The 24,216-nt window shown below is 53.8% G+C and overlaps 1 protein-coding gene across 4 annotated transcripts in view; it reads left to right on the top strand.

Moving 5' to 3' along the window:
• The first annotated feature begins 615 nt into the window (after positions 1-615).
• Positions 616-24,216, top strand: part of DOCK1 (dedicator of cytokinesis 1) — a 288,043-nt gene continuing 264,442 nt past the window's right edge. For 2 of the 4 annotated variants that reach the window (XM_081157827.1, XM_081157826.1), the window contains exon 1: positions 616-769. In XM_081157827.1, coding sequence (XP_081013953.1) covers positions 724-769 — 46 coding nt within the window. In that variant the 5' untranslated portion in view covers positions 616-723. The remainder of the gene's footprint in view (positions 770-24,216) is intronic. The other 2 variants (XM_081157829.1, XM_081157828.1) reach the window with 1 other exon arrangement.

Here is a 24,216-nt window from a genome sequence, read left to right as displayed (position 1 = left end):
CTCATCGCCCCCCACCCCTAGCCTGGCCTGTTTGCTCCGGGCACACCCAGGCACCGGGTGGGTGTTCAGTTAATGCTGTGAAATGAATGAATGAACCACGTGGTCAGGAGGACTCCTCCCAGGGGACCGCCTTGGGTGCGCTCTGCTCCAGGACTCTCCACCCAGGAGGAACCAGAGGTTGGAGTGTGACATCACGGGGGGGGGGGGGCACCCGTCTAACTCCGTGCCGAGAGAACCAAACGCTTCTAAAATCGCCTAGAACCCCCCCCCCCCCCCCCCCCCGGGCGCCTCCCGCGGGCTGAGCTTGTCATTCGTTGTATGGTGTCCGGTCCCCAGAAGGATTCACTGAACGGGGGAACCTCCACTGATCATGAGAAGGGGACGCCCCGGCGGGGTGCCCGGCGCCCCTCTCAGCGGGGCAGGGCAGGGGCGGGGCGCGCGGGGACGCAGCCGGGTCCCCCGGGCGGGGGGCGGGGGGCGCGGGGCGCGGGCCGGTCCCAGCGCGGGGCGGTGCGCGCCCGCCGTCCCGCCCCCCGCCCGCCGGCGCTCCCGGCCTTTCCCATCCGGCCCGCGACGCCCCGCCCGCCCCGTCCCACATGACGCCGCCTCCGCCGCGAACTTTTCCTGCCCATCCCGCGCGGCCGACAGGAATGGAAGATGGCCGCCTAGGCGCCCAGTTTCCTGCCCGAGCAGCGGCGGCCCCGGGGCGCGGGGCGCGCGGCCATGACGCGCTGGGTGCCCACCAAGCGCGAGGAGAAATACGGCGTGGGTGAGCAAGCGCCGACCCCGCGCCGCCCACTTCCAGGGCGCGGGGCGCGCGGGGCGGGCGGGGCGCGGGGCCCGCGGCCGGGGAGTCCCGCGGGAGGGAGCGTGTGCGCCCCCCGCCGCCCGCGCGCCCCGAGCGCACCCGCCCGCGCGCGCGCTGCCCACCCCGACCCCGGGCGCGCGCTGTCCCGGTGCCCCCGCGAGAGCCCGGGCGGGCCGGGCGGGGACACGAGGGCCGGGGGGGGGCTGTGTCACTTCTCGGGTGTCCCCTCCGACACCAGTTCCCGGGGGGCGCCCCGGCGGCGGAGCCCCCCAGCCCCCGGGCCGCCCCTAACTCCAGGCGGGGACCGCCCGGGCCGCAGCCTGCGGGGTGCTGGGCCCGCGGGGAGCCGGGTCATTGTCTGCCGCGCCTCCGAGTTTGGGATGAAGTTGCGCGCGCGGCGAGCGGCGCCGGGAGGGCTGTTCCAAGTTGCCGCGATCGAAGCGGAGACGCGCGCGCTCCGCCTGCGGGAAGCCCCGCCGCTGGGCGGCCCTGCCCGGGACCGAGTGGGACCCTCGTGGAGACGCAGCCCGGCGCTGGGGTCCGCGGGCCGGGAGGGCGCCTTGGGGAGGGGAGGGGAGGGCGGCCCTGCGCCGGCCCCGCTGCTCTTTGTCATTTCCTGGGGAGGGTCGGGGAGTCGGCTGCAAGTTTACATTTCAGACCCAGTGCGCATTCCGGAGCCAGGCTTTCCTTAAGGCAAAACAAACAGTCGCCGGCCCCCGTGCGCGGGGCTGTCCTTCCCAGGGGACTTGCAGCCGGGCCTGCCTGGGCGCCTGCCTTCTGGGACCTGCCCGCTGGCCTCCAGTCTGGGGGAGGCTGCTCCCTGGTCTCCTGTGTTCCCAGCTGATTCGGGAACCCCGAGAACTCTGGGGGCGGCCTCTGCCTGACTTTTAAGGCCTCTGTGACCTTGGCCTGGCCTCCCCTCCCCACCAGATTGTGTCTTCCTCAGATCCTGGGTCCTCCATCTCTGGGTCTTCACAAGACACTCTGGGAGTGTCTTGCCCACGCCCACTGCTGGTCCCCTGGCTCTCACCCTCTGACCCTTGGTGACTCCAGTTGCTTATCTGTGCTCTGTGTCAGGCTTGGACAGTGGCATGGGGGCAGTCCTGAGACAGGCCTCGGTCACACCCGGCTTGTCCCACACAAGGAGCTGGGGGGCCTCCTTGCTTCAGGACCATATGGCTGAGCTCCCCTCCCACTCCTGTTGTAGAGCTCAGAAGACTGAGGCTCAGACACGCGCCCGGATGTCAGTGGCAGAGGTGGGCATCCTGAGTCAGAGCTGACGGCTCCCGGTGGGTTCAGTCCTGCACCTCCTGATAGAAATGCCCCCTTGAGTCTGCATCTGATGAGGGAGGTTTGTGACAGAGATTCTGCCTGTGATGGCCGTGGGTGTGGCTGCAGCGAACCTGCCAGGGTGATGTGTGTGAGGAGAGAGCTGGGTACAAACCCACTGGGAACAGAGCATCCAGGGCCGGAGGGGGAGCTGGGGCACTGGAGACTGGCAGGAGGCGGGGAGAGGGCAGGGAGCAGCTCCAGCCTCAGCCCAGGGTCTGCCCCTGGGTCCTGTCCTGAGGGAACTGTGTCACTCCCATTGCACGAGGCTCACTCACACTCACGTCACAAGTGATTGCTACATTCTGGATTTGAAGCCAGGTCCTGACTCCAGAGCCCAGGCCTGCTGCCATTCTGCTTGTCAGCCAGGGGCTTGATAACTTGACACCCTCCGTTGGCACTCAGGGTGGCCTGGATGGTGCCAGTGAGGACGCTGTAGTTGTTGACACCTGTGGAGTAGCTTGACTGTCCTGTCCATAGAAGATCAAGGGAAGGTTTGCAGATGGAGGGACAGGGTCTCCTCGCTGGGGAGGCGGCTATGGGTGAGAACAGAGCTGTGTCCCTCTGCGTTGAATCTCACACCTTCCAGAAGATTCACTGTTGCTCACTGTGGTGACTTCTAACACTGCAGCTTTGGCTAATGCTTTGGTTTTGAGAAAACTCTGTGTTGGAAAGTTTCCAAAGAAAAGTAGTGTGGATGGATTTTCAGGACAATTCTAGGGAGGGTGTGAATGGCCTTCAGGTAGAGGAGTGGGTTTTTCTACTTAGTTGCACCCGGTGGAGATGAGACAGCTCACCTGACTGGAAGCCAGCGCAACTCGCTCGGCCTCTGGGGGAGCTTTAAATACTGAGAGGCCTCTGTGTGTGTGTGTGGGGGGGGGGACCCCAGCCTGGAGCTCCCGATTTTGTGCAGAGTGCAGGGAGGAGGGCTGATGCACGTGTGTCCAGGAGCTGGTGCTGGGAGGATCCCTCTGGTTCTCCAGAGGGTGCTGACTGGGAAGATGTAGGTCCTGGATGTAGGGATTCAGTCCCATTAGCTCATTGGCTGTTTCAGCCTAAGGGAAAATTACTGGACATCTCCCTTACCAACCGCAGCAGGGCTGTGTGATCCTAGAGGGGCCCTGGTGCGTCTGAGCGTGGGCCACGCTTCACCCTGGCCACTGGCTTGGCCGATGAATGAATCACGAGGGGAAAGAAAATGGTAAAACTCCATCTCATTTGGAAGCATGAATCACAGCTCATTGTTTGCAAGTGCTTGGAATCTGTTGGAAGCATTGTCTGTGGATGAGACACTTCAGTTATTTATTTATTTTGTGGAATTTGGAAAGGGGTACATAGCTGATCTGTTGCTTACTCAGCAAAGGCAGGAAATGCTGGTCCCCCCCACCCGCCCTTCCCCCCACTTCCCAAACATTCCAGTGGGGTTTGCCCGTAAGATTTATCAGCCTTTGAATTTCCCCCCTTGGACTTGAGTTTGGAGGGTCAGTGTACAGATCTGGCTTATTAACCCAGGCATGAATTTTGGCCTAGCTGTCACACCGAGGGGTTGGGCCAGGTCAGCTTTTCCATCACCCTCCCCAGGTAGGCAGGCTCTGTCTATAAAATTGTGTCCGTACAGCTCCGGTTCCTAAGGCTGGGTAGAAATACGCAGCGTGTTCTCCAGCCACACTTGAGGCTGGTGTGTGAGGCAGCATCCCCCAGATGTCTGCGCCCTAATCACCTGACCTGTGAGCATGGTGTGTGACATGGCAGAGGGTCGCTGCAGATGTGACGAAGGTTGTGAACCTGAGATGTGGAGGTGATCTGCAGCATTCACATGGGCCCCGCAAGCAGAGGGCTTCCTCCAGCTGGTCACGGAAGAGGGATTCAGAACAAAGATGCAGACGTGTCAGAGAGATTCTGACCCTGCGGAGGGCTCGATGCACAGTTACTCCCCCTGAGATTTAGGGGCCCACTTGCCAGGACCAGAGAGAGGCCCCTGGGAGCTAAGGTGGCCCCCTAGCTGACAGCTAGCGAGGAAGTGGGGACCTCAGTGCTGCTACAGTCCCAGCTGGATTCTGCCTGGAAACAGATTCTCCCCAGAGCCCCTCCCACAGGAGCGCCTCCAGCCGACACCTTGACTCAGACCCATGGCCACTGGTGTCTGAGTGGAGCACTGAGATAATAAATGTGGGCGGCTTTAAGCTGCTCCGGGTGTGGTAGTTTGTTATGGCAGCAATAGAAGACTGACAGGTGTGTGCAGAGCAGTGTGGCCAGGAGTGAGCTTCTTTCTCTCGCCTTTAGCTTCATCACAAAGCAGACTGAACATCTGTGAACGGAGTGGGCACTCTCCAGTCTGGCCTCTCCCGCGCAGAGCTGCCCGTCGGGCACACGGACACCTTCGCTCCCGGCTCTTATTCAGTAGGTGGCCCTTGAGCAGATAACTCAGGCCTCAGCTTCAGTTTCCTCATCTGGCAAGTGGAGCTGAGCCTGCCTACTGCAGAAGCCAGCGAGGGTCGATGGGGACAATGCTGGCAGAGCGCGGAGCGCTGAGAGTTGCCAAGCACGCCACGGAGGGTTTCCTTGTTAATTTTTTATTTAATAAAGCACAGCTTAGAAATGTGACAAGTGATTTCCTGTTTGGATTTAAGTCATGGTGCTGAAAGAGTGCTTTTGTTCAAAAGTTGATTTCTTAATGGTGTGTTTTGCTCCCTGTATTTGGGGGAAGTGGCATTTGCCTGGTGTGAGGGAGCATGGCTCGGGTGTATTCAGATTAGCTATGAGTGATGATAATTGCCAGGAGTAGTGTGATACCCAAATAAAGTTGGGAGTGTGGGAGTTGCAGAGAGATCTCTTTTGTTATCTAGAGCAGCAAGCAAGCTGCTACTTTAGGGGAGAAAATTAGATTTGACCATAAGTAAATAGAAACGCAGACATTTTCGTTCACTAGAGTTGCAGAAAAACCAAATTAGGGCATATTATATTTCTACAAACCTGATTTTGCTTTGGAAACATTATAAAAATTTAAAATTTATTGTACCAATGTGTGCCTAGAATTTCAGACATCTTATCAGGATTGTCTTAGTGCGTGAATAGTTCTTTATCTTTTTTTTGTTTTTAATATGTGTTTATTGATTTCAGAGAGAGGAAAGGAGAGGGGGAGAGAGAGATAGAAACATCAGTGATGAGAGTCATGGATCGGCTGCCTCCTGTACACCCCCTGCCGGGGATCGATCCTGCAACCTGGGCATGTGCGCTGACTGGGAATCGAACCCTGATCTCCTGGATCCTAGGTCGATGCTCAACCGCTGAGCCATGCTTGCTGGGCTAGTTCTGTCTCTTGTTCTCTTGTGACCCCTGAGGATGCAGGTAGTGGAACCATGGAGAAAGGACAAGGCAGTCAGCCTAGGTGCACGCTGTGCTCTCTCTCTGATTCCCCTCCCCTCCCTTCTCTCTTTCTATTTAACTTTGTATTTTCAGGTAATTATAGACACATGCAGTTGTAAGAAATAACACCGAGAGACCCCATGTACCCACCACCAGTTTCCTCCAAGGTTGTATCTTGCAAATAGAGTACTCCATGGTTTGGGGAGCTTTGGGGTTTGCAGGGATGTGGATCTATTTGCAGGAATGTGGATCTGTTTGCAGGGGTGTGGATCTGTTTGATTTTTTTTTCCTCACATCTAGACGGACAGGTTCAGTTTGTTTCTCAGAGTGGATCATCCATCCCCGGTTCTGGGTTACCTGATCAAATTTCTCAGACTGGTGGCCACCGGTGGTTTGGGAACCCTTTAAAATGTCTCTTCTGACCTCCCTGGCCCTGTTTCCGGCTCTGCTCCTGCCCACTGGGTGCCTGGCGGGTCCCAGGTCACGGTCTGGTCTGTGATTTCCTCTCTCCTGCTTCAGCTTGTTAGGATTGTGCCTTAGCCCCCAGCACTTCAGATCTCTTCGCCTCCGGCCTCCTGACCCTTCCTGAAGAGACTGCCCCTTTGTTTCCAACCCCAGGCTGTGGGGACATGTGGGGACAAGTGTGTCGGAGCGCTGAGGGCCCAGCAAGAATGGCTTGGAGTCCCCAGGGCCTGAAAGACTGGAGGCAGGAGGGAGGATGGGGGTGGGGAGCGGAGTGGAGAGAGCATGGGGAGGGGGTCAGGATTGAGGAGACTAGGAGCCTGCCTCCCCCACGCTCCCCCAGACACCCCCTTGGAGCTCCCAGCTGTGGGTTCCCTTCTTAATTTCTTTAACCAGAGCTGATGGAGCTGTGTGGCCGAGAGGATGAATGCTGTCAATGGTCAGTGGCTCCTAGCAGGGGGCCTGGAGCAGCTGGCCCTGACTCTGGGTGCTAGGTGCCTAGCTCTGTCCGTGGTGGCCTGCTGCCCCGGGAGTGACCTGCCTGAGGCTCAGTGCCTTTTCCCTGCGAATATTCGGGGACATCACTGCAAAGAAGGAACTTCTGGTGGAGGCTGCCTGGGAATAGCCACCACCATGTGCCCAGGTGGGATGCATGGGGGTGCCTGACCTGCACAGTATTGACATTCTGCATTGGATACGTTTTCGTCCTGAGGAGCTGTCTGTGCATTGTGGGTGCTTAGCAGCATCTAGATTCCAATAGAATCCCCTTTCCTTCAGTGTGACAACCCCAGATGGCTCCAGACATTGCCAAGTGGGTCCCTGAGACCCACCGATGCCAAGTGCTGGGAGTAGCATCTCACCCATACCTCAGCTATTTACTGGTAGTGCTCTGACCGTGTTACTAGAAGCCAAGTCTTTCCTGCATATTTGGGAAGAAAAGGTAGAAACCTGCAGGACTTGATTCCTGAACGGCGTGGATGAGCGGATCTGGAGGAGGTGACCAGGAAGCCTGGTGGGTGGGGGCGGGGTTCTTGGGCCAGGTGTCTTGGCCGCTGTGTTTCTTCTCTGTTCTCAGAGGTTGGGCCCCAGGAAAGATGCATAGAGGACTGGGGAAGTTATGGACCATGAGCAGTGTGTTGTCTGAGAAACACCCTTCAGGCTGCCGTGGCACCGTCAGAAACACAGGAGCTCAGTTTTGCTCCTGGAGTTTTATTTGCTGGCATGAGGCAGTTATCAAACCTTCTTTTTTCCCTCTTTCTAAAATAATGACTTATTTTCCTTAACGTAATTGACTTTACCAGGGGCAAATAATGATTTAGCAGGAGGGAAATGTGATTACTTTTCTTCCCAATTGCTGTGCTTCTATTAACTTCACAAGATTTATTTTCAGGTCCTCCTACCATCATGTGTTCTGCCCATTTTTCACGGGCGGGTCTTGGTCCTTCAGGTGCTGTGACCAGGCTGCCAGGCTTCTTCAGATTGTTTTTTGGGGGTGTTGTTTCAAGGATCAGCCCAGAGAGGCCCAGGGGTGAGAGAGGTGGGGGTGGAAACCCATACTGGGGACTCCCAAGTGCAGGAGGGATGGGACTCAACCCAGCTGACCTACCTCGGTGACATCTGATGGCATTTTCATACCCTGGCTCTCTGAGGCACTCACCCTGCGTGTTCTGGCAGGCCCCAGTGCCTTTGCACATGGTCTTCTGTCTGCCTGGAAATACCTTCATTCACCTCCCGCCGTCCAGCTTTCCCAGCTCAGCTCCACTTAAAGCCCTTGGAGGAGGCTAAATGCAGGGGGGTTGGGGGAGCCTGCAGGCTGCTCTGTGTGGTTCCATCGCCCCCTCCAGTATCAGGGAGGAGTGCCCCTCACCCATGGCCCGCTGGACAGAGGGGCCTGAGGACCAGGGCTGGGCTGTGTACCTTTCTGTTTCCTGTCCCTGGCCTGGTCCCTGGCACACCTCGTTGAATGAAGGCAAAGGGGCAGAGAGATTTCATCTCAGCAAAGTGTCAGGAGCTGCCTTGAGAGCTGGCGTTCCTGTTGCTGGGAGTCACATCCCTGGATGGGTGGCCCTCCCAGGATGTGTGGTGGAGGCAGCTTAGGAATCCAGTGGGTGACTGGGTTTATCCTCTTTAACGGTCCCCACCCCTGACTGTAGGGGGCTCCCTAAAATGGAGCTCGGTCCTGAACTAATGTGCGTGAACTAATGTGGACCCATGGGATACACGTATTTGGTGATACTGGTGGGCCAGGCATTTCAGCCATACACCTCCGTCCATGTGCTCCTCGGACCACGGGGGACACGCCAGTGTTTCTGTGACTTTACCGTCCCTCGAACTCCCCCTTCAGCTTCCCTCTCCTATCAGTATCGATACGACTGCTTCTCAGGTCCCTTTGAATGAGATGTTCTAGTAACGTACTTTCGTAGTCAGGCGCTGGTGTGGTTGATGGCAGGGACTCCATCAGCAGGAGGGGCAGGAGGAAGAGGGGACCTGGGTTGGAGGAGGGGGGATGGCGGTGAATTCTGGCTCCTGCTCTTAGTGGTTGTTGGACCCTAGTGAGGCTTAACAACGTTCAGGGCTGCTGGTCACCTGTAAAAGGATGGTCTTGCTGCCAGTCTTTCCTGCCCCAGGAGGTGGTGATAAAAAGTCAATGAAATCAAAGTAGACCATATATACTGAAGTACTTCGCAAAGTGTTGGGCCGCTAAAAGAAACAGGAAAACATTTCCTGTTTAGAGGAGACACAGGCAACGTATAAATACATGTCCAGCAATAAATACCTTAGGTCGGCAGGCCAAGAGGCAAAGTTGAGGAAGCTATGTGGGTATTTACATAACCAATAAAAAAAAATGGAACCATTAGAAAAATGTAAAAATCGGAAAACAGTTTGGCAGTTCCTCAAAATTAAACATAGAACTACCGTATGACCCAGACTTTCCACTCCTGGGTTTGTACCCCAAAGGATTGAAAACACAGTCAAACAAACACTTGTACGTGAATGCTCAGAGCAGTGACGGTCACAACACCCAAAAGACGGGAGGGTCTGAGTGTCCACCAGTGGGTGAGGGACACATCAGCAGAGCGGCCAGCCCGTGCGCTGGAGTGTTCCTCGGCCATGGAAGTCGGTGGGGCCTGACTCATGCCACAGCCTGGACGAGCCTAAGAATGTTACGTTAGCGAAGGAAGCCAGGCACGGAAGGACGCGTGTCTTATGACCGTTTATGTGAGGCGCCCAGAACAGGCAAATCCATAGACACAGGAAGCAGCTTAGTGGTTGCTAGGGGCCTGGGCGGGGGTGGGGGGTGACTACTTAATGGGGATGGGCTTTCCTTTCGGGGTGATGGAGATATTTTAGAACAAGGTAGAGTTGGCGATTGCACAGCAATGAATGTGAATGTCCGAAATGCTGCTGAATTGTACACTTTAAAATAGTTTTTTCTTATGTGAGTTTTATGTCAATTTAAGAAAATGGTGAAAACCTTTCCTGTCTTATGGGCAGTAAGCCATGGCTGTGTTTAGCCTGCGGACCCTTGGCCTAGCGTTTGAGGGTCCTTAAACTTTAGAATAATGACTGTTACTTTTGTAATAATATTATGTGCTAATTACGAAAAGAATGCAAGCAGCCCTGGCCAGGGTAGCTCAGCTGGCTGAGCATGGTCCCGTGTACTGGGAGGTTTCCAGTTCCAGTCCCTGTCAGGGCTCATGCCTGGGTTTCAGGCTCGATCCCCAGTAGGGGGTGTGCAGGATCGATGTTTCTCTCTCTCCCTCTCCCTTTCTCTTTCAAAAATCAATGAAAGCCTATTTTAAAAAAAAAATGCAAGCAGTATGAAAAGTAAAAAGGTGTAGAAAATCTCCCGGGCGTTCTCTAAATAATGACCATTCAGAAAGAAATGTGTGTGGAGAGCGTAGACAGAGAAATGGGGATTCATCGACTTTTAAAGTCTCAGCCTCTGGTTTTTGCTACCAGAGGAACCGGGGTCTGTGAGGGGGCAGCAGAGCTGGGCCCCCCTCTGGCTATCCCTGCCCAAAGCTTTAATGAATATAAGGCCCTGGAAATGCTGGGAATAGGGGTGGGGCAGCGATTGCTGAGTGAAAGGTTGAAAAAATGTGATTTAACAGAAATCCAATTCTTTAGGATTCCTGCCTCTTCAGCCATGTCGCCTCCAGTGGAAGGGAAATAAAATCTCCATTTCGCATTTCCCTCTGCCCGGCAGTTACCAGGGCGAGCAGACGTGGTCGGGGCTCTAAAACGTTTGTCTGCAATTTCCAACCTTAACCTCTGTGGTTTAGAGCAGGCACTTGAAGCTGGGATCCACGTGGAGTGGCCTTCAGCGTGAAGAATCTGAGTCCTGCCCATGGAGTGTTGGAGGAAAGTGGTTCTTAAGGGCAGAGTGTTAATAATCGTGGCATAAACAGAATTGCATTAATACCTCTGTTTTGAACGTTGGTATTTTATCTACCTGCCAAAGCCTGCAGTTCACCTGCAAAAATGTACACAGCGGCTCTGCAGATTTTCTTTAAATGTGTCATCCAACAACAGTTTTGTTTTTTTACCAGCTTGTAAGATTCTCAGTGGGCCTGCACTTTCATCACTCACGGATCATGATTCATCTCGTGGTTGGGAGCCTACCACTAGCCAGGAGAAGCGGGAGGGTGCTGCCGAGTCCTGTTTTCCTGTTTATACAGCCGGCTGTCCTGGGCAGTAGGCCTAGATTAACCTCTGCTTATGTTCTAAAATATTTTTAATCGTGTGTACACTCACACACACACATACACACACACACACACACACAGAGCTAGCACAGAGTTAGAGTTGGGTGGCATCCTAATATCTTCACTTTGCCCATCGGACCTCTTTTTGTTGTTGTTAATCCCCACCTGAGGATATTTTTTCCATTGATTTTTAGAAAGAGTGGAAGGGAAGGAGGGAGGGGGAAGAGAGAGAGAGAAACAGCAATGTGAAAGAGACACATCGGTTGGTTGCCTCCCGCGCCCACCCTGACCGGGACCAGGGATTGAACCTGAAACCCAGGTGCATGTGCTGTGGACCGGGAATCGAACCCGAGACCCTTCGGTGCTCAGGCCAATGCTCTAATCACAGAGTCACCGGCCAGGGCTACCCATCAGATCTCTCAGGGGGCTCACTGGTACATTTCTAAACAAATGCACGTAGCAGAGTGCATATGGTGGGCCACTGTGTTGCGGTGACCGCTGTGGCGGCTGTGACACAGAGGACTGGGGCAGAAGTGCATTTGAGATAAGCGAAGTAGTTCTGGGGGCAAGCTGTTTGGAAGGAGGGACGCGTGAACTACCAGTGGCCCGCCTTAGACCTCTGCTCCCTGGCGCGGTCCTGTCTCCATTCAGAGGACGTGGTGCTGAGAGGTCGTGCCCCTCCGTATTTTGTGTTCTCTGTAGAAAGCTGTCGGCAGACTGCGGCGGTCACGGATGTTCAGGGTGTGTGATAATGTTAGTAGAGTGCAGTCTCTCTTTGGTCTACTTTTCCCTTTCAGTTTGGATTTGACATGAAGCTTGTTGACCGGAGCGCGATGTGAATAGGAAATGCTTAATTAACTGCCACCCCTCCGAAGGGGTCAGCCACTGAGATGTACGTGGGAGGGCCTCCTGGCGCAGTTGGGGCGTTGGTTTATGGGTAGGCCATCTCTGTCCCTCCAGAGAGACTGTCTGTATCACTCACTCCTTCCTGCGTTCGTCAGCTCACTTTGGGTCAGACCCCTACGTGGCAGACCCCCTCCCAGGGCCTGGGGACTCGCAAGAGGCAACTCACTGTGCGCTTCGCGTCCCCACCTGTCCAGTGGGAAAGATGGACGTGGGACCAGGTGGTTCTGATGCCCTGAGTGAGTGAGTGCTCTCTTACTGGGATGACACCTACTATACAGGTGGTGGGCACCCACCCAGGGCTGACAGCCTGGGGGTGCTGTGGGAGCAAGTGTCCTTTATGGAGATCTGGGGGCACCAGAAGATACCCAGGGAGGAGAAGGGATGAGTGTTCTCAGCAGAGCAACCTGCATGTCGAGGTTTGGAATGGGGGGAGGGGCTTGTTGATGCTGAAAGAATGCACAGGAACGCAGTGAGGGTGGTCCCTGGATGACCATATGACCCCTGAGGGAGCTGGAGGACTCCAGGTGGACTGCAGGGGCCTGGAGGGGGAGTGTGGGAGCGTCAGATCCATTCCCCTGGTGGGTCCTGCTCCGTGCCAGCCTCCCCTGGCTCTCAGCCGTGATTAACTGCAGACTTGTGTCCTGGGCTGGTGGCTGGGCTCTGCCCCCAGGGGCCTCAGCAGCAGCCCGCAGCCTGACTTGTAAGCTTGCCCGGCATTATTAAGTCTCTGACTCCCAATTTACCAGGAACTCAGGAGAAATGGACCTCCTCTCTTCCATTTACAAGGGTCATTTCCCACAATTGCCGCACTCCCAGCCCAAGCCGGCAGGGTTGACCTGTCAAGCCTGGACTGGTGTGGTGGTTAAGCAGTTCTTCAGGTCAGTTTCAGAAGCTCCGTTGTGGGCATTGAATCTCTTGAGGCATTTTCATGTCTTGTTCGAGGATGGCGTCTCTTTCCAGAGGGTCTGGAGGGGAGGAGATGTACTGAATGTGACAGCCTCCACTGTCTGGGGAGGCGAGAGGACTGTCGTGCTACATATGAAAATCTGTACAAGTTACTGCATCAGAATTGATCCTATAACTCGTTGTCAGGTCTTGTTATGGGCTGGATAGTCATTGGCCTGGATCCTGGAGGGTTAGGAGACAGTCTGCAGTCGTTTGAACTGAGAGTGAATCCTGACCCCCCCCCCCCCGGCAGGTTCTGTAGTATTTAGAATTACCTTCACCCTCTGTGCTGTGGATTTGCTCATCTGTAAACTGGGGATAATACTAGTTGCTACCCTTTCATGCCGTCAGGGATTAAATGTTGACCCCCCAGGTCATGGGGCTTCTTATTGGACTTGTTCATAAGAGTCTAGTGAAGAAATGGGCCATCCAGGGTGACTGTTGCTTAGGGATGGGGACCCGAAGGGTTTGTTCTTGACCCAAGAAGGGGTCTTTGCAGCATCCCAGCTGGAGGCAGAGGGGTGGGGGCAGAGGGGTGCCTCGGTGTGGTGAAGGTGATTCTTAGCAGTGACCTTGAGCAGAGGGGGACACCGACTCATAGTGGCTCCTTACAGACCCCCAGGTTCCCAGAGAAGCCAGGCACCCACTGGATTTACGTCCTCCTGTGTGGTGTTTAAGGATCCAAGCCCGATAAATTCTGTGAATGCCTGAAGATGAGTTTTAACTTTATCTTTAAAAAAAATCACTGTTACCTGGCGTGGAGCGATAAATTGGAGCAAGACTGGGCAGTGGCTCTAAATCCAGGGTTTCGCTCCTGCTCCCAGGACGGGTGTCAGCGTTGTCTGCTTGCCCACCTGCTGTGAGTCGACTTGGTTTGTGGCTCCACAGCGTGGCGTGGCCCATGTGGAATTTATGGGTTTTTAGTTTTCATTTATTCTTATTTTTAAAATTTATTTATTTTTTATTTTTCAGTGACAGTTGGCATCCAGTAGTGTATTAGTTTCAGGTGTACAGCATAGTGATTTGAGTGTTTTATTTTTGCTTTGTCTCGGGTGGACTCCTCATTGGCACAGGGTGACCATAAGGGTGTGGGAAGTGTGAGACATTTCCTTAGGAATGTGGACTGGTGCACTGTAGCCTCGGGTGGGATGTTGCTGATTTTCATCTAGGATTTTCTGCTTAAGAAGTCCATGAAGTTGAGTAGTCATGCTATTAATACATTTCAATGGTTTCTGGTTGGCGATCGTGTGGTTTTAATGTGGACGATGCTGTGTGTGGTGGGCCTGTGCAGCCCGCCGGGGTAGGGCAGGGGGCTGGAGCTCGGGATCGCTGTAGCCCAGAGGAATCCTGGCTGCCTTACAGGGAAAGCACCTGCCCGGGGGATGCAGATTGGGGCCGGTTCTTTAAAGGGCCTGCAGGGCTCTCCCGGGCCCAGCCTGGCCTCTGCCGCTGCTCCGGCATTGCTCTCTGATGGCCGGCCGGGCTGGGCCACGTCCTCACAGCTTCTGGAGTGCGAAGGTGTCCTGGTCTGTGAACCTGGAGTGCACCTGCCTCCCCTGCACCTCCTGCTGCCTTCCACCCTCTCCCCTCTTCTCTCTGCCTAACTAACATCTTTCTGATCTCCCAAGGGGTGGGAAGCCCCCCTGGCACTTGCCTTCAGTCTGGTTAAGTTGCTCCTAGTGTGTGCTGCCCAAAGCATCCTGTGTATGGGAGTCCGTGGTTGCAGGCAGTGCTGCGGCCACCTGGATGGTGGGCCATGTCCGCTGGCAACCTGGACACCCGGCGAGGACAGAGACCCTATCTGCCCGGCCGTCTCTATGTCCCGGGTGTCCAGTGCTGTCCTTGGCGCGGGGCTGGTTGTTCCATGTGTTAGACCAAACGAGGCTGATATGTTAAAATTCCAAAACCTTTTGATGATTTGTGAGTGCGCTGGTGCGGAACATTTGAAGTTGGGGCTGTTCTGGAAAGACTTGGCAGACCTTTTCTGCCCGAGGCCAGGCAGTAAATTTTTTAGGCGTTCGCCTCTGTTGCAACGACTCATTTCTGCTGTTCTAGCCCCGGAGCAGCCACAGTGTGGCCTCGGTGCATGAGCCGGGTCCTGCCCCAGCGAGACTGGATTCATGGGCACCGAAGTTTGAATTCTGTATAATTTTTGTGTGTCATGAAATAGTTTTGTATGTAAGTACCGCTCCTAAGCTGTGGTTTGCAGACCTCCGGTCTGTGTGTTTACTACACATTAAGCTTGTGTTCAGTTTCTTCCCTGCCAAAGGCAGGAGTTCCCACTTAAAAGAGATAAAAACCATTGGTGTAAAATCAAAGACAATAATAAATAATTGCCTTATCTGTGTCCATTGCCCTCTGGGGGTGATGCGGAGGCTGGCTGGGCACATGCCCCGATCCTGCGGATCTGGCCTGGAGCAGCAGCAGAGGCAAGAGGGAGGAGAGAGCGGGCGCCATTCATGCTCCCTCCCCAATGCCCTTCTGTTGAAAGTCCTCCTTCTGTGTCATTTTTGCTTCTAATTTGGACATTTCCTTGTGGTCTTAGTGACCTACAAGAAATTTACCCAGTGAATTAAGCACATTTATAGGAGTGGTGGCTCACCCCGGGGCATTCGAGAACCCAGTGACTTGCCTTGTTCCTGATTTTGGTTAAACGGATGGGAGTTGACTGAGAATGACTTAGAATAAGCCGGTCCCCTTAGGAGGAGGTCAGTGCTCTTCGAAACCGCGGTGATTCTCCAAATTAGACAGCACAGGAAACCTGGGGCAGTTCATACTCAGGATAAACTTTCGGGGTGCCCATTTCAGTAAGCAAGCTCTTCATTCCAGGTGACTCGGCGCCAACTTCTGTAGTCCCCAGGGTTTGCGGAGCTGGTGCCTCAAGCAGAATTCGAATCTTACTGACACGGACTGGAGTTGCGATAACAGACGGCAGCTGTCTTTATCTTATCAGGGAAACCAAAGTATCTGTTGAAGTGTAGTGACTCTGTTGTGTGGCTGTGTGAACTCGCGGAGGTCATCCTTCTGAGGGTGACTGGGTGTGATCATGAGACCACATATATGAGAATGCAGACAGACGGACAACCAACCAAAGTAATGATCAGCTGCACATGCACATTTCTCCATCGCAGTTTTTTTCAGAGTGATCTGTCGTTGTCGGGAGGGACGGTCTTCATAACATCCCTCGATTGGTTTCTCTGCCCAGCGATGCCACCAGAGGACATTTGGGCAGTTTGACCTCCAAGAGACTGTTTGGAGCTTCGTGGTTTTATTGGGATCTAGCAGACAGAGAGGAAGAGCAAGGTGGGTGGTGGGCCTTCTGTTCTGAGAGGAGATGCTATTCCATGAAAGAAGTCCCATTAAGAGGCAGACGAAAGAGATGACGCTTTGAGCGTAGGTTGCAGATTTCTAGACCCTGATGAAAATGTTCCTTTTGTGGTGCTAGTTTTGACGACTCAACCTTTAAAACACAAACACAAGACAGAATCGGTCAATCCGATAAGATCAACGGAGAAACTGGCGAAGTCACAGTTAAACAGGGTTTGTGGGCTTTGCCTGTCCTGGAAAACTTTCTCTTTCCCAACCAGCCTTTGCAGGCGGGGCGCTAACAGTTCAAAATCCCAGGTGATGATATCGCAGGTAGTGGTTCTATGCATGTCTTTTGAGCCCCTTTGGTTTAGTGTTCTGGGTGTGGGTGCCAAGGTACCTGGTGAGGGCGGAGGGTCAGGAGGGGGCGTGCTGGCCCCTGTGATGATTGCTCACTGTCCCATGCTCCCTGAATCCCTCCCGAGTGATGGGCACCAGGAGAGGTGCCCTGAGCCTCTCCGTTTGTTTCCACTGGAGCGAAGCCCACTCTCTTTCTGGTGGAAGTGGTGTGATGGATGCAGTTGGGAGCAGGTCGCCCGATGTTACAATGGAAATGAATCTTGAAAGACCTACGCGCGTTAGAATCGGAAAGTAATGGATGACACTGCTCCTTATGTCTGGTTTGCGGGGAGTTACTTTGATGGAATGAGCTGGCCTCCAGGGATCAGGCATCTCTGGGAACCGGGACCTGTGCTGAAGCAGAGAAATATCACCCTGCTTATGCTTCCTGTAAATACACTCAGCATTACAGAAATTCATTAAAAGATAACCATGATCTGTCCTCTTGGGAAGCTGTAATGGAAAGGAGGGGGTAGCCAATGATTCCTCTGGCCGTGTCTTTATTTATAAGGCGTTTCTTCCCAGAAAATGCTTAAATAGAGGATATGTTTTGCAACCTCAGTATCGATTCTTTAGTTTTCATGAGCACTTGTGATTTTAATTGCTATCCTAAAAAACATCGATTTCCTTTCCTTTTTCACCTTGAAATGATCATTAAAGACAAACAAACAAAAGGCTTAAGGCCTTCTTTGTTTTACTTTCTTTGAAGGGCTACTTTTTCTGGGATCAGAAGCACAGACTCTGGAGCCAGACTGCCAGGGGTCAAATCCCAGCTCTGGCACTGACTAGCTGGGTGACCTTAGGCAAATGAAACCCCGTGCGCCTCCGTTTCTTCGTCTGTCAGGTGGAGATAATAATAGTGGTCTTGGCAACAGGGGTGCAAATTAGTATGTACTAAGTTTGTTTAAGTTTGCAGCCATTAATGGATTTTGCCTAAATTTATGCATTCAGTAAATATTTACCAAGTGCCTACAAAATGCCACTCGCTGGGCTGAGCTCAGGGAGACAGTGTGGTAAATGCTAGGAGGGAGAAAGAGCAATCATGGAAGGCTTCCTGGGAGAAGCACCATTTAGTGGGTGATTTGAAGAATAGGTGTGAATCAGTGAGATGGAGAAAGGTAGGCAGGAGCAGCGTAAGTTATCTGAAGGACCAGAGGCAGGGGGCGGTTGTGACTTTGGAGTTCAGCCAAGATCATTCTGAGGATGAGAGGGGACAGGACAGAATGACATACAAGATGAGGCAGGGTAGTCAGCTGGGTCTTCCTGAGCCTCCCTGAGGGATCTGACTTTATTCGCAGACCAGTGAGTAGTGAGTTATTGAAGGTTTGAAGCTGGAGAGGAACACGGCAGGTTCTGTTGTAGAAAGATCCCTGCGCAGTGGTGTGTAGGACAGGAGGGAGAGGAGGTGGGAGGTTAGGCGGCAGCAGTGCAGGTGGGACGCGATGGTGGCCTGGAGCTGGGAGAAGCAGATGGATCTGGGAGGTCTCTGCTGTGCTCTGTGATGAGCCGTCCCCTCCGTTTGGAAGGGCAAATGGACAGACCCAGGGACTGCTGGGTTGGCCAGAACACAGTTTGTAGAGTTGGGAGTCAAGGATGGTGACAGAGGCTGGCGTAGGTGACTGTGCAGGAGTCTGAGGAGCAAGAAGGAGCTAAGGTCACAGAATCCTGAGCGTGTCAGCCTGAAGGGCCTGAGAAGGAGAAGCCTGGAGGGGAGAGCCCAGGGAAGATACCACCCCAGGAGGGGCAAGTGGCCTGGAAGGAAAGACTGAAAGAAAGACACAGGAATTTCCTTTGTCTGGATGTCTTTGACCTGTAGAGTTGGGAGCCTGGGGGGGCTGGGTGGCCTCAGAGATTAGTCTGGGAGGGGAGGTTAGCTGGACCAAGGTGTATTCTGGGGACGGCCCTGGGGGTGGAGGTGGAGGTCATGCTGAGGAATCCCAGCTCCCCCAATTCATGTCTCTGTTGGTTATCAAGTGCAGAGCAACACGCGGCACCGAGACAGTGATTGAAAACCACCTTTGATATCCCACAGCTCTGGGGTCAGGAATCAGGGTGTGGCTTTGCCTGGCCCTGCACCTTAGGCTCTCTCATGAGGCTGCATTTGGGGCCGAGGTACTCCCAGGGTTCACGTGGGTCGGGCAGGACCAAGCTCATGCTTGGTTTCGGGCAGGGTGGCGCAGTGGCTGTAGCCGGAGGTCCCTGCAGTTTTTAGCCATATGGGCCTCACTGTAGGACAGCTCCCGATACAGCAGCTGGTTTGTATCAAAATGAGTAAACAGTGTGTGAGAGAGAAGCCAGACCCTCTTATAACCGAACGCAGAAGCAATGTCCTGGGACCTGCCACACTTCCGTGGCTAGAAGTGAGCCACTAGGTCCCGCCCATATTTAGAGGGAGGGATCCACACAGAGCATGGCCCCCAGGGGGTGGGGATCATGGTGGCCTTCTTGGAAGCCTGTCCCTCCCAGCCTCTGAGTTTTGTGTCCTGACCTTTGGGATGTCCTGGGGACCCCACCCCATAGGCTGTCCCGGGTACCAGCCCACGGTTCTGCCCACTCCTGGATGATTGTACAGGAAGCATGCGCAGGCAAACCACACCTACGTTTCACTGATACTGTGATTGAAAGGGAGATAATCTTTGGAAAAAGGGAAGATTACATCATGGGGATCTTTTCTGCAATATCATACTTGAATGGGGTTAACCCTTGGGGCTGGGGAAGGGTCATCCCTCCTGAGCCACAGGTCAGGCCATCCTGCCTGTGGGTTAGGTTGGGTTATCAGGAGCACATCTGTCCTGTCCTGTCCTGTCCTGTCCCGTGGGCATAGTGTGGATGGATGGAGACGCTCCCTGGACTGAACGCCCAGGCTCCTCGCCACCCCAGGGTGTTCCGGGGACCCTTCAGCCATTACGGTTCTAGGAGCCCCACGTATTCTCAGAGCTGTGCCGTGTGTTCTCTGGGACAGCTACCTCGGTCTCCTGTTATCCTGAAAATAGATAAACGTTCATTTACACCCACTGGCGACTGGCCAGACCACTGTGGGCTGCGATACTCCTGGTCTGTGGAATGAGCGGGTGAAATGCCTCGAATGCTTCTCAGGGCTGGTCATCCGCCCACGTTTACAGTTTCAAGTTGTGTCTTACTGTCCACGTTACAACTTGTGCACCAGGCCGGGCTGGTGGAGCCCAGAGGGGCACTCCTGAGAGGCGCTGGGCCTGTGGTTCAGGCTCTGCTCCCCTGGCAGGCAGCGGCCTCAGCTGTGGGACCTCAGACAAGTTACTTGGCCTTGGCAGGTTTGTTTTAAAGCCTGACCGCTCCTCCCCCCTCCCTCCCTCCCTCCCTTCCTTTTGGTTCATAGCCGGACTTCCTCTTGCCATAGGAATCTGTGCAGGGTTATTGCATTTCCCTCTTGTCAGGGGAATTACCACTTCGAAGTGGGTTCCTGGAAGCAGAGCCTGAGCCTGAGGTCCTGGGGGTCCTGGGCCGAGTGGGAGGGTCTCAGAGACACCTGGAGGGTGAGGGACATGGACCGGACAGAAGCAGCCCTCAGCCTGACCCACAGGGAGCTCCGCCTGTGGAGAGTGAGCGCCTCGGATGTGGTCCTCTGAGGCTGGGGCCCGGCCTTCCGTGTGCCTGTATCTGCCAGTCCCTGGCTGTAGGTCATCCCAGGTGGGACCTGTGTTCCTGTGTCAGCCAGTCCAGGGGCCCAGATCCCTGACTCTTGCCCAGGCCTCCCTCCCTGCACACAACCTCCTACCCTTCATAACTGCCCTGTCTCCCCTGACCCAGGGACCCGGGGCACCCTTATGGGTCTTGCCCACCCTTGCCTGGTGGTTGGTGGGTCCTGACAGGGAGGGAGAGCTTTCCTTGTTCGCCCTCCCCTCCCTTCGCTCCATGCCTGGCACCCTGGGTCCCTTTGCCCTGGTTTGCTGACCAATCCCGGTTGAGACCTGAAACGTTTGTTGCTTGTGCACCGGGGGCTAGGCCCTGGGGATGTGACAGGAGATTAATAGGCCCCCACTGCTCTTCTCCTGTGGCTCTGTCTGGTCAGGGAGGTGGGAGCCTCAGGATGGCCCCTCAGCCATGCAGTGCCTTTGAGAATTACAGAAAGGTGTCTCCTTGGGGCAGACACTCTGCTTGGCAAGCAGAAGGTGGGCTGGATTTTAGCTCCGACCTGCCCCTTTAGACCTGAGCCTTTGTGCAGTCAGTAGCCTACCCACCTGCACGTGGTGGTCTTGAACGCATAGGTGGGAGAGAGAGGGGTGTGCCTGCGATAGGATCTGTCCTTGTGGAACCCTGTCTCCCTGGAGTATTGGTAGCTTTCCTGCTTTATTGCAGAAGAGCAGGGCAGAGCTGGGACACGGATGGATGTCTCTGTGACAGGAGCATGGGGTAGTGAACGTCCTTTTTCTGTAATAACTATTCATTCACGTTAGACAGGAAAATGTGGGCGTTTGACGGATGCTGGAAGGATCTGGAGGGGGAAGGTATTACTAGAGAATATTTCACCTAAAAAGGACTTGGTGACAAGGTTTGCTTGTGACAGTCCTTGTGTGATTAGATGATATTTCGTGTGACTTTTGCTTTGACATCTTTCCACCTGGTTTTATAAGAGCTATTCAGGGGCTGCCAGAGGGAGAGGGGCCCTGTCCAGCTGCCCGGTGTTCTGTAGCTGCGTCCACGCTTGGCTCCAAAACCTGAGGTTCCCGCCTCCCAGACCTGAGACTGAGCAGGCAACTTTACATCTCTGAGCCTCAGTTTTTTTACCTGTTAAGTGGGGATGATCATAGTCATACCCGTCTTGTGAGTTTTTTTGATAGTTATATAATTCTTGAGAAGCAGGCAACAGGGGCAGTTCATGGTCAGGGTTAATAGCTGTCATTGTAGATTGGACTGGTTGTGTTTTGGAGACCTGGCTTAAAATTAGAGTTCTGTCGCAGCATGTCTGGATCAGACACATCTCCGTTTTTGGCCCGAGGCAGGTGGTTTGAGGTTTGAGCTCTCAGCATAGGAATCCTGTCTTGTTTGTCCACCTGCCCCCTTGGTGCTCACCTGAGACCTTGGGGATACATGTTTCTCCTTGCTAGAGTGGGTGGCTGATCGCCTTCAAGGCTCAGGAGAGCACTTGCTTGTGGGGGAAGCTTGGCCAGAGATGACAGAGAAGGGCAGTGTCTCCTCTAGACTGGGGTTCCGTTCATGGGGTTCATGGAATTGTTTCATCTTGTCTCAAGGGCTTTCTGGAGTGAGGGCTGTGTGGCCTCTGACACTGTCCACAATTGTCACAGCCCCTTTGAAGCAAAAGGGAGCTAGCTGGTTCTTGAGGCGGCATCTAAGGCCCTTGTTTGTGGGGTGGCAGCATAGTGGTTCTTTGTTTGCCAGGCGCAGAGCATCCGGAGAAGGCTGTTCTCCCAGCCAGAGGTCACGTGATGCCCACGGCCTCCTCCCCCTGTTCTTTGCTCAGAGCTTGATGTGCAGAAATGGGGGTATTGTTGGTACCCATATCATGGGGCTAGTGTGGGGTGAAAGGGGCAAATGCATGATGTTTTAAGCGCACTGTCGGGTCTTAGTAAGTACAAAATGAAAATTAGCTGTGGTTATTCCCATGTTAATGATGGTTGAGATGATGGTGGTGGTGATGGTGTGGTGGTTGGTGGAGTAGTTGACAGTGGAGATAGTAATGGTGGTGGTGGTGGTGATGGTTGTGTTGATGGAGCTATGTTGGTGGTGTTGGCGATGGTGTTGGAGGTGATGGTGTTGTTATTGGTGTTCGTGATGGAGATGTATTGGTGGTGTTGGTGATGGAGGTGTTGGTGATGGTGGTGGAGGTGATGGTGTTATTGGTGGTGGTGATGGAGGTGTTGGCGGTGATGGTATCGGTGGTAGTGTTGATGGAGGTGTATTGGTGGTGTTGGCGATGGAGGTGTTGGCGATGGTGGTGGAGGTGATGGTGTTATTGATGATGGTGGTCGCAGTGAGTAGTTTCCTATCTTTCTCACCAAATGCCTTTGGGAAATAGATCTCATGGGAACTGAGAGAGTAGGATGTCCCTCATTTGTAGATGGGAATTTTCCTAGGAAACGGTTTTGGTGGCGGAAATAATTTTTTATGTGCGTTGGGGTTGGAGGGGTGCTGTGGCCTCCAGTGGTCCGCATGGTGCTATCTAGAGCACACTGTGGGTGAGTCAGATGCAACAACAGGGAACTGAGTGTTTTCTGTATCAACCTGATGGAGCTTTAAATGTTAAAAACGAAACAAAGAAATGGTCAATTTTTTCTCGGTGCATTAAGAAAAAATTCTGAGGGGATGCTGTGTGTTGGGTGGTGCGGACACATTGCGGTGCCGCCTCGGGGTGGACGCCCCTGCTGTCCGCTCACCCTCTTCTGCGCTTGTCCTGTCCAGCAGCAACTCTGTGACCAAGCAAACAGGCTTTATAGCCTCTTGCTAAGTGTTTCTCATCTCCCGCTAAGTATTTCTACCACGGAGCAAAAGCAATTTTATCACGTGCTGTATTGTTATAGGCAGTTGAAATGACTATTAAAATATAACAGAGCTCTTCAGGCTCATGGGGCTCGGCTCGGAATCACTGCCCTGCAGGACGGGCCCCTCGCCCTGCCCGGGAAACCCCGCAGCCGCGGCCCATCTGCAGGCCCGAGACCTGTGCTCACACAGCACCCCGCATGGACTTTTTAAAAAAATTATGGTAAAATATGCACAACATAAAATGTACAGTTCAGCAGCATAAGTGCATTGACATTATTGCACAACTATCACTACCGTCCATCTCCAGAACTATTTCGTCTTGCAAAACTGACACTGTGTACCCATTAAACACTAGGTCCCCATCTCCCCCAGCCCCTGGCAACCACCACCGCACGTTCTGTCCCTATGAATTTTACTACTAAAGGTGCCTCACGTAAGTGGGATCATACAGTATTTGTCCTTTTGCGACTGGCTTATTTCACTTAGTGCAGCGTCCTCAAGGTTCATCCATGTTGTATCATGTGTCAGAAGGTCATTCCTTTTTAAGACCGAAAAGTGTTCCGTCGTGTGTATAAACCACATTTTGTCCATCCGCCCGTTGATGAGACTCGAGGTGCGTCCGCCTGTGGCTGTTGTCGGTCGTGCTGCTGTGAACGTAGGTGTACAATGCTCTCCTGTTCTGTTCTTTTGGGCCTATCCCCAGAAGTGGAGTTGCTGGGTCGTATCCTAACGGCACGTTAATTTTTTGAAGCACCAGCAAACTGCTTTCCACGGCAACCACCGTCTCACGTTTCAGCAGCAGTGCACAGGATTCTGACTGTTCCACATTGGGAGCAACACTTGCTGTTTTCTGCTCTTTGCGGGGATGATAGCCATCCTAATCGTCTTGAAAATTTAAGTATTTATTTAAGTATTATTTATTTAAATCCTCACCTGTGGATATTTTTTCCAGTAATTTTCAGAGAGTGTGGAAGGGAGGAAGCAGGGAGAGAGACACATCGATGTGAGAGAGACACATCAATTGGTTGCCTCCCACACGAACCCCGACCTGGGCCGGGGATTAAACCTACAACTGAGATATGTGCCCTTGACCAGAAATTGAACCCGTGACCCTTTGGTCTGTGGGCCAAACCTTCAGGGCAAAATTTAAATTAAAAAGTTTTTATTCAGTTCAGGGAGAGGGAGAGAGAGAAACATCAATGATGAGAGAGGGTCGCTGGTCGGCTGCCTTGAATTTCTATATTGACTTGTTAAGTGATTGAATCAGCCCGCATCTGGGTCACTGTGGGTGCCCTCCTCTGTTAAGACGCAGGGCAGGTGAGAAGGAAAGGTGAGAAGGGCATGGATAAAGCACCTTCGTGTTTCCGAGAGTTCTTCATGGACCCGGCAGCTGGTGGCGGGCGACCGTCTCACGGCTCCACCTGAGAACTATTTCTTGGGCACCTGTTCTGTGGCCGGTGCAACCAGCAGTTTTCCCAGGGTGGGCCCAGGGCACTGTTGCGTTTATAT

Source organism: Miniopterus schreibersii (assembly GCF_964146895.1).
Source record: "Miniopterus schreibersii genome assembly, chromosome: 14".
Lineage (NCBI taxonomy): Eukaryota > Metazoa > Chordata > Mammalia > Chiroptera > Miniopteridae > Miniopterus > Miniopterus schreibersii.
The sequence above is the reverse complement of the archived record's forward strand: the minus strand, read 5'-3'. Positions and strand labels throughout refer to the sequence as shown.